This window comes from Dipodomys spectabilis, unplaced genomic scaffold, assembly GCF_019054845.1.
Source record: "Dipodomys spectabilis isolate Male_0828 unplaced genomic scaffold, ASM1905484v1 ptg000002l, whole genome shotgun sequence".
Lineage (NCBI taxonomy): Eukaryota > Metazoa > Chordata > Mammalia > Rodentia > Heteromyidae > Dipodomys > Dipodomys spectabilis.
In genome coordinates this window covers 30,075,298-30,090,476 of record NW_024870679.1, presented here as the reverse complement: position 1 = coordinate 30,090,476, position 15,179 = coordinate 30,075,298, and the positions used below count along the sequence as shown (strand labels likewise).

General features: G+C 34.5%; 1 protein-coding gene across 1 annotated transcript in view; it reads right to left on the bottom strand.

Moving 5' to 3' along the window:
- Erich3 (glutamate rich 3) overlaps positions 1–15,179 on the bottom strand; it is a 90,521-nt gene that overhangs the window by 49,080 nt on the left and 26,262 nt on the right. The window contains 4 exon segments of the mRNA XM_042674289.1: positions 2,158–2,376; positions 7,926–8,084; positions 12,442–12,570; positions 14,281–14,352. Of these exon segments, the coding sequence (XP_042530223.1) occupies positions 2,158–2,376; positions 7,926–8,084; positions 12,442–12,570; positions 14,281–14,352 (579 nt within the window).

Sequence of the window (15,179 nt, the reverse complement as noted above, 5' to 3'; positions counted from 1 at the left end):
ACTACAATGTATCCTGGTTAATGTCTCCCTCCCTGGCTAAACATTGCAACTTTTCTGACAAGGATTTAGTCTTACTCCTCATAGTACCCTCATGATACTAGCATAATGGCGTTCTCCTTAACCAAGAAGAGTTACTAATTGATAGATTTAGAGACAGGACACAAGTATTCATGATTGTGGTAGTCTTATTAAGATGTAACAGCATTTATCAAATATATGAACTGTTGTAGAGGTGGCATCTGAGGCTGCTGCTAAAACAGCAGCCATTTGCCCCAGTTGGCTGCCAAGTGTTTTTAAAGTGTAAATACTCCTGGAATCTCAAAGACATAGTGCAACCATGTATAGTGACTCTTTAGAATTTTTTCATATCAATTACCTGCTGAAAGTATTATATTTCTTTTATACATACTAAAGCAAAATAAAGTAGAAAGATTATTTCACATATTATTTACCATAGCCAAGATATGGAATCAGCCCAGATGCCCCTCAATAGATGAATGGTAGAAAATGTGGTAGATATAAACAATGGAATTCTCTTCATCCATCAGAAAGAATAATATTGTACCATTCATAAAGAAATGGAAAGACGGAAAAAATTATATTAAGTGCAGTAAGCCAGACCCAGAAGAACACAGGTTGCATGGTTTCCTTCATTTGTGGAAGCTAGGATGTGCCCATAAATCTATAAATAAACACACTGGGTAGTAAGCAAAGGATGACAAATAAATTGATGTGTAATAGACTGTTCTGAGGGGGCAAATAATGTAATTCCTTCAATTCTTTCAAAAGACTAAGTCAAAGCCCAACAAAATAAGTATCAGAAATTGGGCCCTTGAAAGAAGGTAGAGTGGGGAGAAGGGAAGAAGAAGGAATGAAGAAGCAGGTAGAATGCAGGCAAGAATTCACTGCAGTTACCACAGAATTGAGAACTATAAGGGAAGGGGTTGTTGAAAAGAGGTGACGATGTTGAAGTGATGACACAGATCAAGATGCATTGGAGAGAGACTCCAGTCCAAGGCCAGGAATTACAGTTACAAAAGCATGATCATAGTAGAAGTAATTAAACTTTGTTGTTGTAAACTAGGGGTTTTTCATTACATTAAAGTACAATAAGTTATTCTTCACTTAATTTTGCAATAAAAATAAAGGAGAAAGTTGATGTATATAGTTACAGTCTGTGGTAAAAGGATTCGTTGACTGCATGTCAGGACTGGTATGTTGACAATGAATTTTAGAAGAAGGCTGGAAATCCTAATTAGAAAGGAATGGCAGATTACTGGCTACCACAAACCATGGAAGAGTCAGTGATCAAGGACATGGACAAAGGTTGATTCTCAGGGATGAGATAGATTCTCTGGCTCTGACAGAGACAGCCACAAAGGGAACTTAACTGGTGAAAACCCTGTTGAAGCAGAAGAATAAGGACCTTGTCTTTCTGAGGAAGTTAGAGGTGTGGATAGTTGCTAATAATAAAATGTGGACATAAGGGGAAGAGAGAATTTGAAAGAGCAAGGCTGCTGTTGAAGAGCCATTATGAGAGTTTGTGTGCATGCTGGTTATCTCTGATGCTCAATCAGGAAAAGACAGACATAGTTATCTGTTAAGTATCACACATGCAATTAATACTGGCGGTATAGCTATTTTGCCTTCCTAATAGCTCAAATCTGGATAAAATTCAACTAGCCTTACAAGTATGTTTTTTATCAGTATTTTTCAGGAAATGAGTACCATGAACTACAATATATAGAAAAATATCACTGACATTTTTCTAGTTAATAAACATTAAGTTGGCTTAAATCATCAAAAATAAAAATTGGCAGGATGTATTACATATTCCAGGTAGACTTAAGCATTTGAATTTTCACAAATTAAGTGCACTAAGTAAGCAAATGATTTGGAAATGAAAGTCGTTCCAACTAAATTTGACCACAATTTTTAATCAGTATATTATCAAGTATGTAAAATTAGTTTACTCAAACTGAACTACTCAAACTATTTAGTTTCACTTAAGATGGAATTATACTACTAAAAACTAAGTTTTCATGCAAGGCATTTCCCATGCGATCCCTACAAATTCTTCTAATAGGAATGTAGAATTCTAGTAATGTGATATAATCTGTATTAAATGAATAACAGAAAAATTGATATCATAATCACCCTGGTAAAGAGAGGTTCTAAGCCAGTTGGAGCAGTGGTTGGACGAAATCTCCTCCTTCTCCATGTTTCAGATCTGTTTTCCCTTGTGATCTTGCCATTTAGGGGAGGAGATGGAGGAGGAATAGATCTCAGGTAATTTTCAATGTAGGGAAGCTGATATGGAAAAATTTTCTGTGAAAAGTCCATGGAGTTCCTGAACTTCAGCATTGACTTCTTGCCCTGTAATCACATTTCATGATGTAAGAACTAAGTAAACAAACAAGAAAGGTTAGGGAGGGAGAAAAAGCAAACAGTACAATAAAAAACCTCTTGTTTCCATTTCTTGGAGTTCATTTTGATAGTGTCATTTTATAAGGTCATATGTGCATAGTTATTGAGCCCTTGTGATCCCTTCCTAAGAATATCTTCCTTTGGTCTCACTGTGTGAATGTTTACAGTGATGCTTAACCAATCATGTGCAAGAGTAATTATTTGTCCTTTACTATCCATTAGGTTTTGTTTTATTCCCTTTTGTTGCTGGTTTTGATTTCTGTATCCTTTGTCTTGTATATAAGTCTTATCTATGGAGGGGGACAAAGGGTGAACCAATTCAGAAGTGATATCTAGTATCCACTATATACTATTTTGGAAATGAACTATACAACTTTGGGGGAGGGCAAATGGGAGGGGAAAATGTGGGAGAAAATGAAGGAGCTGGTGACATTGTTCAAAAGGAAATGTACTCCTTACCTAGCTTATGTAACTATAAACCTCTGTACATCACCTTCACAATATTTTTTAAAAAGAACCAATGATACAGAAGCAGTAACCAATGCAATATAAAACAAAAGACACTTTATATGATTAAAAATGGCATTCACACATAATTGATCCAAAATATATATCCAAAATACTCCAGTCAGCTGAAATATAGCATAATATCTATAGCAAATTAAATATTTGAAAATTTCTCACCTTATGTTAGTGTAGTTTTAACCCTAAATACAGTAATGGTACCTTTAATGGTTTGGGAATTTTTCCTCAATCCATTAAATTTCTGAGAACCTAGTGCAATTAAACAAAACAAAGGAGTCAATAGTTTTTTACCTTGAAGTTGGGTTGGATAGTACCCTTACCAATAGAAGAGTAGCATTTTTCTACATTCTGATTTCACATATCTAGATATTAGAATTATATGGGGTTGTTAAGGCTATGAACAAAATGGCAACCAAAATATTTATTAAAAATATTAAGAATTAAATGTGGGCATACATAGTGTATGTATTATATGTATATATTTACACATATATAATATTCATAATTATATATAATTTATTTTAAACAAAAGTGTAACATCTTAAAAGCCTAGCAATAGGAAGATATTTGATATTTGTATAATTCATTCTTATCAGGGTATTGGAAGAAAGATGTGTATCTATTTATATAATGTAAGAGAATCCATGTAGTATGATATTACATTTTCTTTTTAAAAATGCATATGTACATTTTGGCTAAAAACCAATGGGCACTGGGAGAAATTAAAAAGGGAAGTACCTTTAAGGATATATTGTATAGTAGTGACATTACCTTAACCACTAAAATACCCCAAATGTATAATCAATAATTATATTTTCAGGTATATTTAAATCTGCAAATTTTCAGTAACTATTGTATATCCAAGGTGCTCTCCAAAACTTTAATGAGCCTTTGAGGATTTTATTCATTTTATACTAATGTATTTGTTCTATATTTAGGTAACAAATTATTGAAATTTTTTTTTGGTCGATCATGGGGCCTGAACTCTGGGCCTGGGTGCTGTCCCTCAGCATTCCAGCTCAAGGCTAGTTCCACAGTGCCACTTCTGGCTTTTTCTGCTTATGTGGTGCTGAGGAATGGAACCCAGGGCCTCATGCACGCAAGGCAAGCGCTCTATCACTGAGCTACCTTCTCAGCCCCTGAATTTACCCTGAATTTATTTTTTAACTTCTAAATAATGTTTAATCTCTAATTACAGATTAATAATGAAGAAAACTATTCTTTTTTTTATTGTGAAAATACTGTACAGAGAGGTTACAATTACATGGGCAAGATAATGCGTACATTTCTTATCAAGCATTGTAGCCTCCTCCTTTGTTTCCCCTTCCTATCCCTTCCCATCCTCCCCCCGCCCCCCACCCGAACCAACCTTCCCCCCCCCCCCCGTCACCCTCCCCCCTGCACCCCCACCCGATCCTTCACACCTTCCCCCCCCGCAAAGTTTTCGACATAACGACTTGTACATCTCATTGTTGCAATGGGTCCACCTGTATCCCTATTTAAACGATTTGTTTTTCCCCTTCCCCTCCACAAATTATACCGACATCAAATACAATGAAAGAAAGTTATATTAAGTGAAGAAAACTATTCTAAGCAAAGGATATTATTCTCCAAACATTTTCATTACTACATAAAAATAGGTCAAATAAAGGAATATGTAGCCCCAATTTTGATTGAAAGTAATAGTTTTGTGAAAAAGGAATGTAAAACAGATTTTATAAGTAGATGTATACCAGTGAAAATGGAAGATGAATGAAGGAAGTGAAGGGAGGATATATTTGAAATATACACATGTTTGAAAATAGAACAATGAAACCTTTGATACTGTTTTAAGGAAGAGATGAAGAAGAGTGATAAGAGGGAGAATTTGGTCAGTGTACATTGTATGTATAAATGGAAGCACCACTGTACAACTAATATGTATTAAGAAATATGTACAAAATGAATTTTAAATAGATATTCATGAAATCATTTATTTTGTTATAATGGCTGGTCTTATATTTTGTATTATATTTTAAATTCTTTTTCCTTACATTTTTTCTTTTTTTCTGGAATGGGCTACATGGCCATTGTAGAATCAAATAAAAATAAGTGAACATAACAAGAACAATAAAATCAATGAGACCTGACATTTGGGAGATTGTTGGACCACTGCATGCTTTATCTGGAAATAGTTTGAATTTTTTTAATTAATATGTTCTTTAACTTACCAAATTACCTTGGGTCAACTTTCCATGGCCTTACAGGTAGTCCTGTAGATTTAAAATCTACTTTAATGTATTATAACATTTTACAACTATATTTTTATCTAACTTTCTTGCAGTTGATCACAATTATAAATATGATGGTACAACATATTCTTGAATATATTTCTTTAAATGATCATATTGTATTAAAAGACTTACATGTTAAATGCTTGAGTATATTTATTTAAAATGATGATAATATTTTCAGTATTGGCTTTACAATTTTGAACCAATTTCTACTTCTACCAACTCTGTGTAAGAAATTGTCATTCTGCGGATATTCATTTTTAGCAAAGTGCTTATTTTTACTTAGTTGTATCTCAAAAGAATCTGTTTCTGGCCAAATCCACTTTTGGCCTAAGTAAATGCCTCCACTTATGCTACTACACCAGTTAAATGTATTGTAACTGTCCTACCTTGAAATATTTACCACATGCATATCCTTTACTTTTTAAAAAAGCAATAATAATTTGTTAGGTGATCACTATATACATACTTATACATTCAGACTATAATTCTTCATTAGAAATGTATTATCAGATTTTTATCTTCTTAAATTAAGCTTATAATTATCATTAAGTAGTTGTACAATGTAACGTCAATTCAACATATCAGTTTATGAGTACAATGTGTCTTGACCAATTTCACTCCTTCCATTTTTCTTCCCCATAAGATTTTATCTTAGTTTTGTCATGAATGCTACTGAAAAGTAAAAACAAGTTTGCCACAGTATATTTTGCTTAAACACATAAACTCCAATAAATTAGTTGCTTTCCTTTATATTGATAAAGCACCAATTCTATCAGTATCTAGCCCATAGTACATGCCAATTAGTACTTACTAAAAAGTGAAAATTAGTGAGTTGAAATTAACACACAATTGATTTCAATCCTGTTAACATGTAAACTACCATGAAGTCCCCATCCTTATAAACCCTCTCCCCAAAACCAGGAAATGCTAGTTTTAACTGGTAAGTCTTTACAGTAGCTTATAGTAAATTTGGAAAAGCACCTAAAAGGAAAAATAAAATCACTCCCAGTCAGAAGAATTTAAATATTATCTGATTGCTATTGTTATTTAACTAGAAAATATAATAAAATACACTTCACAATTATAGATCCTAGAAATGAGTATAATCACCTGGGCAAACATGGAAAGTACTCATCAGAGTACAAACTAGGAGACAGAAAATCCTCCCCATTGAAGTTTGAATATACTCAGTCCTAATGGCAAAGTTATCCCTGGAGAACACAGAGGGTTTTATCCAAAGACCTGTGAGTTTTCTTGTACTGTTGGTAAGCCCATTCCTGATATGAGTTGGTTCACTGGGCCATCTTAGTCTGATCTGACTAATATTCCATCGGAGTGTATCTCCCCTCCCCCCATTCTGATCCCAAAGGCACTAAGCAACCTCCTCATTGTGACCTGGCTCCCCATGTCACTTTACCTACCAGGTTTCCATGCAGTTTTATAAGTTCTATAAGCTTTGACTAATTGATAGCTCTTCGTGAATTAATAACTCCTGATTAGCGTAAGTTCTTGATTTGGTTTGAGAAGATAACCTTTGCTATAAGTCATTTTAGTTAACCTAAGATAATTTCCCAAGACCCAAGCATTCCTGGACAGTGACTGAAATGGGAGATCAGGGAGCCTTCAGTTGGAGAGTAGGTCTTAGGAAGCACCAAACTAATTGACTTATGTTCCAACACATTGCTACATAGATCTAGGCAGTCTTCTCAACACAAAGAGCCATCACTTTGGATTGATGTTGTCTCGTTTGGGGGAAGCTACTATTTAATTAAAATAAGTTTTGTAAAATTGTTCACAAACAAAAAAATATAAGTGGGTTAGAGTATTAAGTGAGTTAGATTATAATTTTAGACTTGTATTTATACTTAAACTGTTAAATAATTCATCTGAATTAGTGCCTTAGTGTCAAGGTTATTAAGTATGTAAAAATGCCTTAATTCCATACATGCTATTCCCTACTGTGGAACAGAATATCATTCACCCTATTAAACCCAATAACAATTATAGTTCTGACATAGGTTCTTTCTTAAGCTGGAAAATATGTCCTGTTCATATTATAAACTCAAACAATACCTTCCCTAGTTAATGAATGTCCTAGTTATTCCTCCCTGATTAATTCACATTTCACAGTTATCATACCTTATTCCTGTCCTCTATTTAAATGAGTGAAAACTACCTGAGACATAACCTTGAAAATGAAGCAGAGTCAAGCTCCTCGATGTGATTAACTCAGCATTTTTTAAAGATGGACATTCTTTTCCTTCAATAATTCAACCTTGTAAGAGTCAAACTTGAAGCAATTTCATACACTGATGGGAAAGTAAGTCGGCATGCAAATGTAAACCTATTCTTAGAAAGTTCCATTTTCTAGATCTCATGCATTTAAAATCTGGAAGGAGTCAACAGTGGGTCATTTATGATAAAAGTCATGTCTGGCTGTGAAAAATCTTTCCTCTTTGTTTTGCAGTCAGCCTTTTCAATTAATGACGAAACACGATACATAATTACACATCATTGCTTATACATCTTAATTTGTAACAACGGAATTGATAGGCTTGCCAATAAGAATAAGAATGAATCAGAAGTACACAGTAAGTATTTAATAACTGCACAATATAGATGGCATGGATTAATTAAATATAAAATCTTGAAAACTCAATACTCTTCATCAAGAACATTGAAGAAAATAACATTTACCCCAATGGGAAATGGAACTTCATTTTCCGACAAAGAAGTTTTTGATCTGGACCTCAAGGTTCTCTTTGAAACACTTCTTCCGGCATGATTACTGGGAAGAGGCTGTAATCTAATTGGAGGCCGCATAATTCCCGGGGCTGTATATGGTCGTGGGGCTGTCTAGACAAAGAAAAAATTCCATTTAAATTAGTATCTTGACATGTTTCCAGAACCAATTAATAACCTAACAAATTGCCTAGAGTAATTAATGGTGCCTTTTTACTGAACAGATTAAACTTTAATTATGTCCTTCCATTATACATACCCTTATGACCAAAGTATTTGTTAAAACATATGGTGTTGAAGTCCATTGCATAACTAAATGCCACAATTATAGAGTATTCTAGACAAAGGAGATGTCCTCTGTTACATTGCTGCATTTTTATGCATACTGTAAACTCAATGACAATTCTTAATTTATGCTCTGCATTGCATGGTTTTGCACAATTAAATGTTAGGTTGAATAATGCTCCTAATTTTAGAAATCTTAAAGGATATTATTGGAATTGGTTCACTTCTGATTCAATGTTTTCAATATAAATTGTACTATGAATCTTTTAAGCCTTAAGGTCAGTGCTGAAGTAAAAGCAGGCAATAGGAAAGTGAGATGCTTAACTATAACATATGATCATTACTTTAACTGCTTCCTTGAGATATTAAAAAATGAAAATGAAAGATTGTAACTGCTAACTTTGTAAAACACTGTATGAGAAAACAGATGGGTTTTCCAAGCTGTGTATTTTCCATTTGTACTGCCTATGTCTCCTGTCTACCTTCTCTGTCTTGCTCTGGGACTCCAGGGAGGCTTTCCTTTAGGAATTTAGCAGTCAACTTCAAGATTCCATTTAGATGCTACCAAGGAAGGGCATTGGCAGGACAAGAAAACCATGGCATTGGAATCTTTACTTCCCTGGGACTGTCCCTGCAGGTTTGAAATGGGACAGAAGTATCTTTCAACTTAAGCCCCTTATTTCTCTCCCAGCTATAGGTACTAACCACTGACTGGTTCTGCTCTCTCTTTCTTTCTCTCCCTCCCACTATTAGTCTATGGACTGTGGTTTTCCTTTGTGCTGACCCTAGCATGCTTATCATCCCTAGTTGGTTTGCCTTCACCAAGCCTGCATCTTTGTAAATAGTTTCTTTATTAAACACTTCCTAATTACTCTATTTCTGTGAGCCATCTGTTTCCTGCTGAGCCCCCAACTGAGACACTTTCCAATCAAGAATGTACTGCTGTGAATACCAAAAGTGCCAGCATGGAGCATTAGAAGTGCCGTTGGGGGCATGAACAGAATATTGTAAGTTTAGTACACAGATTAGCAATGTGTCAAAAGGGGGAACAAAATTAAGCCTTTGACCCCATTGTCCTATTACAATAAGTAGCTCTCAAGAATAAGACATGCATATTTGGTAAGAAGGTAGGAGGGTGGTACATAAATGATTCATTAATACAGCTTCATCCATTGACTCTGAAGACTAATAAATATTTTAAAAAGCAGTAAGACAGCTCCTACTACCAAATATTAGTCTTAATACTTGTCTTGACAAGCAGGCTGAACATTATTTACATTTGTTAACATTTATTGATTCACACCATAGGCTCAGTAACAAGATTAAAACAGGCTTTAACATCTAATGATGACACAAAACAGTGAATGTCCAGTGACCTCCCCACAAAAAATATTGCCAAATATACAATCACAACAAAATACCTGAAAGGAGACTTTACAATTGAAGTCCTTTGAAATATTCAAACTGAGCCAATGAGTCTAATAGGAATTAAAGTTTCAGAGAGGCAGATGTTATTCAGTGAAGCAAGAGAAGAAAATGCATAAGCAGAGAAAATGGTAAATTTAAACATCTAAGTAAGAAAACCGTTGTGAGCAAGATGTGGGAAGTATAACAAACACAATATTCCCCAATACCTGTTTTCCTTTCTTAAAATGGGACTGCACTTTTGTCTTGGAACATGGCTGTCACAAGGATCAGATTTCCCAGAATCCCATACAACCCTATGTAGGTTTATGCTTGTGGCTGTCTAGTAAGATGTGATTCAAAGTGACACATCTTTTAGACCATTCCCTTAAAGAAAAACATGTGTCCTTACTTTCCTTGGTACCCCTTCCTTGAGGCAAGAGCATCCACATGGTGATACACTGTCTTAAGTGGATGAAACCAAAACACTAAGTTTGGTAGATGAGTAACACAAAAGGAACCTGGGCTTTTGATGACTTCATAGAGTGGAAATGTCATGCCAGCTGACTCTCAGGTACCTGGGTTGGATGGGCAAGAGTAACTTATGTTTAAGCCATTGCTATTTAGTGTTTCTACGAACAAACCAGTACCATGCCAACCCATGAGAGTTCAAAGAATGAAGCGAAAGCTTATATGGACCAGAAGGTAAAGGTCTTTAAATCCATACAAAAGAAAATTAAAGAAATCAGATCACCCAAAGACTTGTTTTGGACTCTGTAAAACAAATATGTCCATGCTGTAAGACTCTCTTGTCATTCCAATAGAACAGGGAAACATGAAAACGTCTAATGTAGAGATTCAAGAAATCAGGTTACAGCAAACTAGAACATGATCTATTGGCTCTTTTGCTCTGAATTTTATTTCCATGCATTTGCATACAAATATCATTCAGTTAGATGAATGTGGCAGTCAAATGTTTAACTGATTACATTTATCTCTAAAAACAAATCTGTGCCATTTAACAGCTGTGAGCTACAAACAGTTGTAGTTCACATCAGAAGCTACCTTAAACTTGCTATATTTTAAATTGTAATATATTTTTGGAGTAAATGTGGCACTGTAGTTTAGCATTCTCAAAATTGTACCTGAATGTGAATTGAAATTGACTACCTGGTGATTACTCAGCTTTACTGAGCATTTATAATTCTTAGAAATCTCGAGGAGTGAATTGCCTAAGAATGGCATGGAATTAGTTGAAATGGTGTTCCACAATTTTAATGATATGGTACAGATAAACAATGCACCTCAAGTTCAGAGGCAATTAGTGACCATCTAGTGACTAGATGCTTTCCTTATTAATTCAAGAAATAAAGATACAGATGGCCATATCCATTATGAAGATCTATTTGTTTCAGTGGACCATGGGGATGACCAAGTAAGAATCCTAGCTTACCTGAGGGAAACACATTTAAAGTGTTGGTATTGATGTTTGCTGTAATTTTAAAATTATTTTCTCACTCCTGCCATATTAAGGTCTTATAGATGTATCACAAACTATTGAAGGTGTTCTGCTGGAAAATTGAAAAGAAAGCTTTCCTCTCTACAGCAGGTAGGAAGACAGAAACAAGAACTTGAATGTTTCTTTTATTTCACTGGAATTAAGCTTTTGAGAGTCTATTGAGTTGCCATCCAAAGAAATAATTAGATAGATAGATAGATAGATAATAGATAGATAGATAGACAGACAGATAGATAAATATAGATAGATCAAAACTGGGAAAAGTGTAAGAACAAAGGAAGTTTGCATCACTTGAGCTGCTCATCAGGAAACTTGAAAACATATTTACTTTTAGAAAAATGTCCAAGCTTAACACTCTATATGATAAACCTAACTCAACAATCTGTGAAAGCATTGTAATTTCTCTAGAAACATCATGAACTCAAAAATTGTTTTCCTCATACTAACAAGGAAATATATTAGGTTACACATAGCAAGAATAAAGATGCAATTAAGCAATTTAGTTATAACACAACTGTCAGCTTCTAGCAAATATTTGGTAATATTGCCCATAATTGTATTATTTCAAGGTACTTTCCTTCAAGCAAGGTACCTTGTTTCATTTATAACTTCTAGGTAATAAATGTATCAAACTGGAATAAAATATTATTGCGCAATTTCTCTGGGTAGAATTTTCCACTTAATTATTTTTACTTAAAGTATAAGCTCACATTTTTTATAAAAGAAGCCAAGTGTTAATATCTCTTCAACATTCATTATGGTACCATTATATTTATGAAGATATGGTGTTCATAGAAGGAATACTAAGAACAAAAATCAAGCGGACAGAAAACACAAACCTTGTGTTAACCTAACTAGTGCTTCCATTTTGCTACATGTTAGGATGCTAAGGACTAGATAAAAGGAAAATATCAGGAAAACTAACATAAGGTCATATGTTTAGGGTCTTAAATGTCAAGTAAAAAGATTCTGGTCTTTTCCAGCCAGGGAAGATATTTGGTCATGTGAATAATGTTTAAGTATTATATTTCAATAAAATCTAGTGCTAAGAAGCAAAACATATGGCAAGAGTTTGATTGGAGTTGAGACTTTCTTAAGACAGAGTTGAGCAGATATGACTTATTCTTGTTATTATATATGCCTATTTTCATGTTATTTCTAAACCAATGTTTTTACCTAGTAGCACTTGAAGGGTTATGAAGATATGATCTTAAAGAGCATCGTAAATTAACTATCTAGGACAGAGTGTTTAATATAACTCACTGGTGTTAGTGGACTGGAATATCTTTCATCAGTCAGAACACTATGGCCACGACTTGTCTTTGGGCCTGCTGGGGGATGGGGAGACAGGATTGGCATGTTGTTTTCAATAAATTTTCTTGTGTGCTCTCCCTGGAATAAGAAAGAGATGCATAGTTGATATGTTAAATTAGTGCTTGATATAATAAGCTCATTCTTAATTGTGAAACCAAAGTCATTTCTCCTTCATTCTAAAAATGATATTTCTGAGCCTTGTCATAGTAGACAGAAGTTCCGACAGCCCTAATTTGGAGTTGAAGGCAGAGGTGAAAGGCAGGAAATGGAATCATCTTCAACTATATAGAAGCAGGTTGCCCTCTGTTTTTGTGCTGATCTTTACTCTGAGCTACTTTAAAGGAACCACTATAAGGAACACAATGCCTTTTGACTACTATGATCAGTAAAGACTTCCAGAAAATAGTAATTTTCTATCTTGGAAAATAATTCAATAATTCCATTAACCAAAACAGATTGCGTAATACTTGTTTTAAATTACTTTTAAGTAGTTATTTTTAAAGGGCTTCAATTCAACATATCTATTTATGAGTACAATGCATCTTGATCACTGTCACCTCTTTCTTAAATAAAGGGGATTTAAAACAAGTCTTTATCAATTGCAAATAGGAAATGAACTTGTGATGAGGAAAAAAACCACATGGTGAGGAACTAGAAGGTCTATAGCGAATCTCTCCCATTGTTACTGATGCTCATGCACTGGCCTCCCCTGGCCTGGCAATCCAAGCAAGAGACAATGTAGCACAGCCACACTCCACAATGCTTCAGGCAGGGCTAGTCATTATTTCCAGTGACCATTTTTCTTCATGATCATTTCAGCAGATAAGTTAGGGAATCTCACTCAGTTCTTGATGAAGGCATTGGACAATACCAGCAATATTGAATTAACCACAAATCTTTATGCTCTACTTCTTCTGATATTGAAAACCTGGCCTATCTTTCATCATTTAACATCACTTTTATACCAAGATTCTGTTCTGATTCAGATTAAATAGATTTGAGTCTATCAAACCAGAGAGAGAAATTACAGCCACATATAGTAAGTTACCCTTTCAGAAGCTTCCAAATACAGGTCAGTTTTTTGAAACATATTTTAGGCCCCACGTTTGTAAGACTAAACAGAAAATTAAGAAAAAACATGGGATTTTGAATGGCTCAAGAAACAGAATAAAACTGCCAACCTTAACTGTAATCTTTCAGACATACCTAATTGAACTCTCATCTAGATTCAAATTTATGTATTTCATAAGTTCACTGCAGAGAAGGAATCTCAAAGACAAAAATAGAAAATAAGCAAGGAATTTCAAATTACCCAGCACAAAATGACTTAAATCTTATTGTTTTTCTTTGCAAAAGAAGATCATTGCCACCATAATTTCCAAGGGTGACATTCACATGAAAATGTTTCATTGTATAGTTCTTAAGGTGCCCAATTTTTCTTCTTGCTGGGAACATTACCATCTATTTTTATTTTCTTAAGACAGATGACAATCCTTTGGCCTCTCTCACAAGAAAATATAAAAGCAAAATTACACATTTGAAAAGGATATTTTCAAGTTTGTCTTTGAAATTCCTGTGCCTTGTTAAAATTTATTTCACAGAAATGTTCTTATTTTGTTGTGATTGTCAGTAATGATGACAACCAAGATCCAAACTTAGTAGAACCATTATTTGACCTCAGCTATGTTCTACCCCAAAACAAAGTCAGGGAACTTCAATCATCACACTAGTGGCTCTTGTAGTCATAAAATAACATTGTGAAGTAAAAGAAAGTTTGTAGTACCTTACCTTAAACCGCTGAACTTGCTCCTTTCTCGCTAAAGTCTCTAGTTTCTTTTTTATCTCAAGCTGATGGTAACGCTGGGCATACAGGAAAGAATGGAAGAGAGAATCGTGTGAGCTATAGCAAAGAATTTTTTAGAGGAAAATTATTCCAATAGCTGTCTTTTCAATTACCCCTTTTGTCATTGAGATGGAGAAGAATCACCTGCATAAGTGTGCAGGTGGGAATAGAAATTGATACCACTCTTTGGGACGCCAATTATAAGCACATCTTAAGCAGTTAAAAGTATCCATTGCTTTTAACCAGTAAATTACACTCCTAAAGCTAAGAGGAAAACTGAACAATGATTTCAAAGTGTTTTGAGCATGAAGATGCTATCTGAAAGCTTCCTTTTCTTCCTTCATCAAAGAAAAAATGGCAACTGTGATAGAAATGTTGAAGAGAATGGTTAGAGTTTTGTTGTTTTTTTTTGCACATCTATGTGATAGGACAGAATTCAGAAAGATTTGTTTTATAAAGTATGGTAAATGCACATGATGTAGGGAAAAGCAAGATATAGAATGGCACAGAAATACAACTTTATTGATCAAGGCTCTATCAGGCACCTAGCCCCATATATCACTAATTGAACAACTCTCATTGTCCAGCTGTTCCATTTTACAAGTGCAAAAATTGAGGCCAGTAATATATGGAGTCAGCCCTGGAACTGTAAATTGAACCTTGGTCTAATAACATTAACTCTCTAGGTTTTATGATTGTTTATTACCCTAAACCATGGCCCTCCGAGAACACATGATGTGTGTGTATGTGTGTGCAAATGTGTGTGTGTGTGTGTGTGTGTGTGTGTGTGTGTGTATTGAACCCAGGGCTTCACACATGTCATACTTTTATTAATGCAGAAACA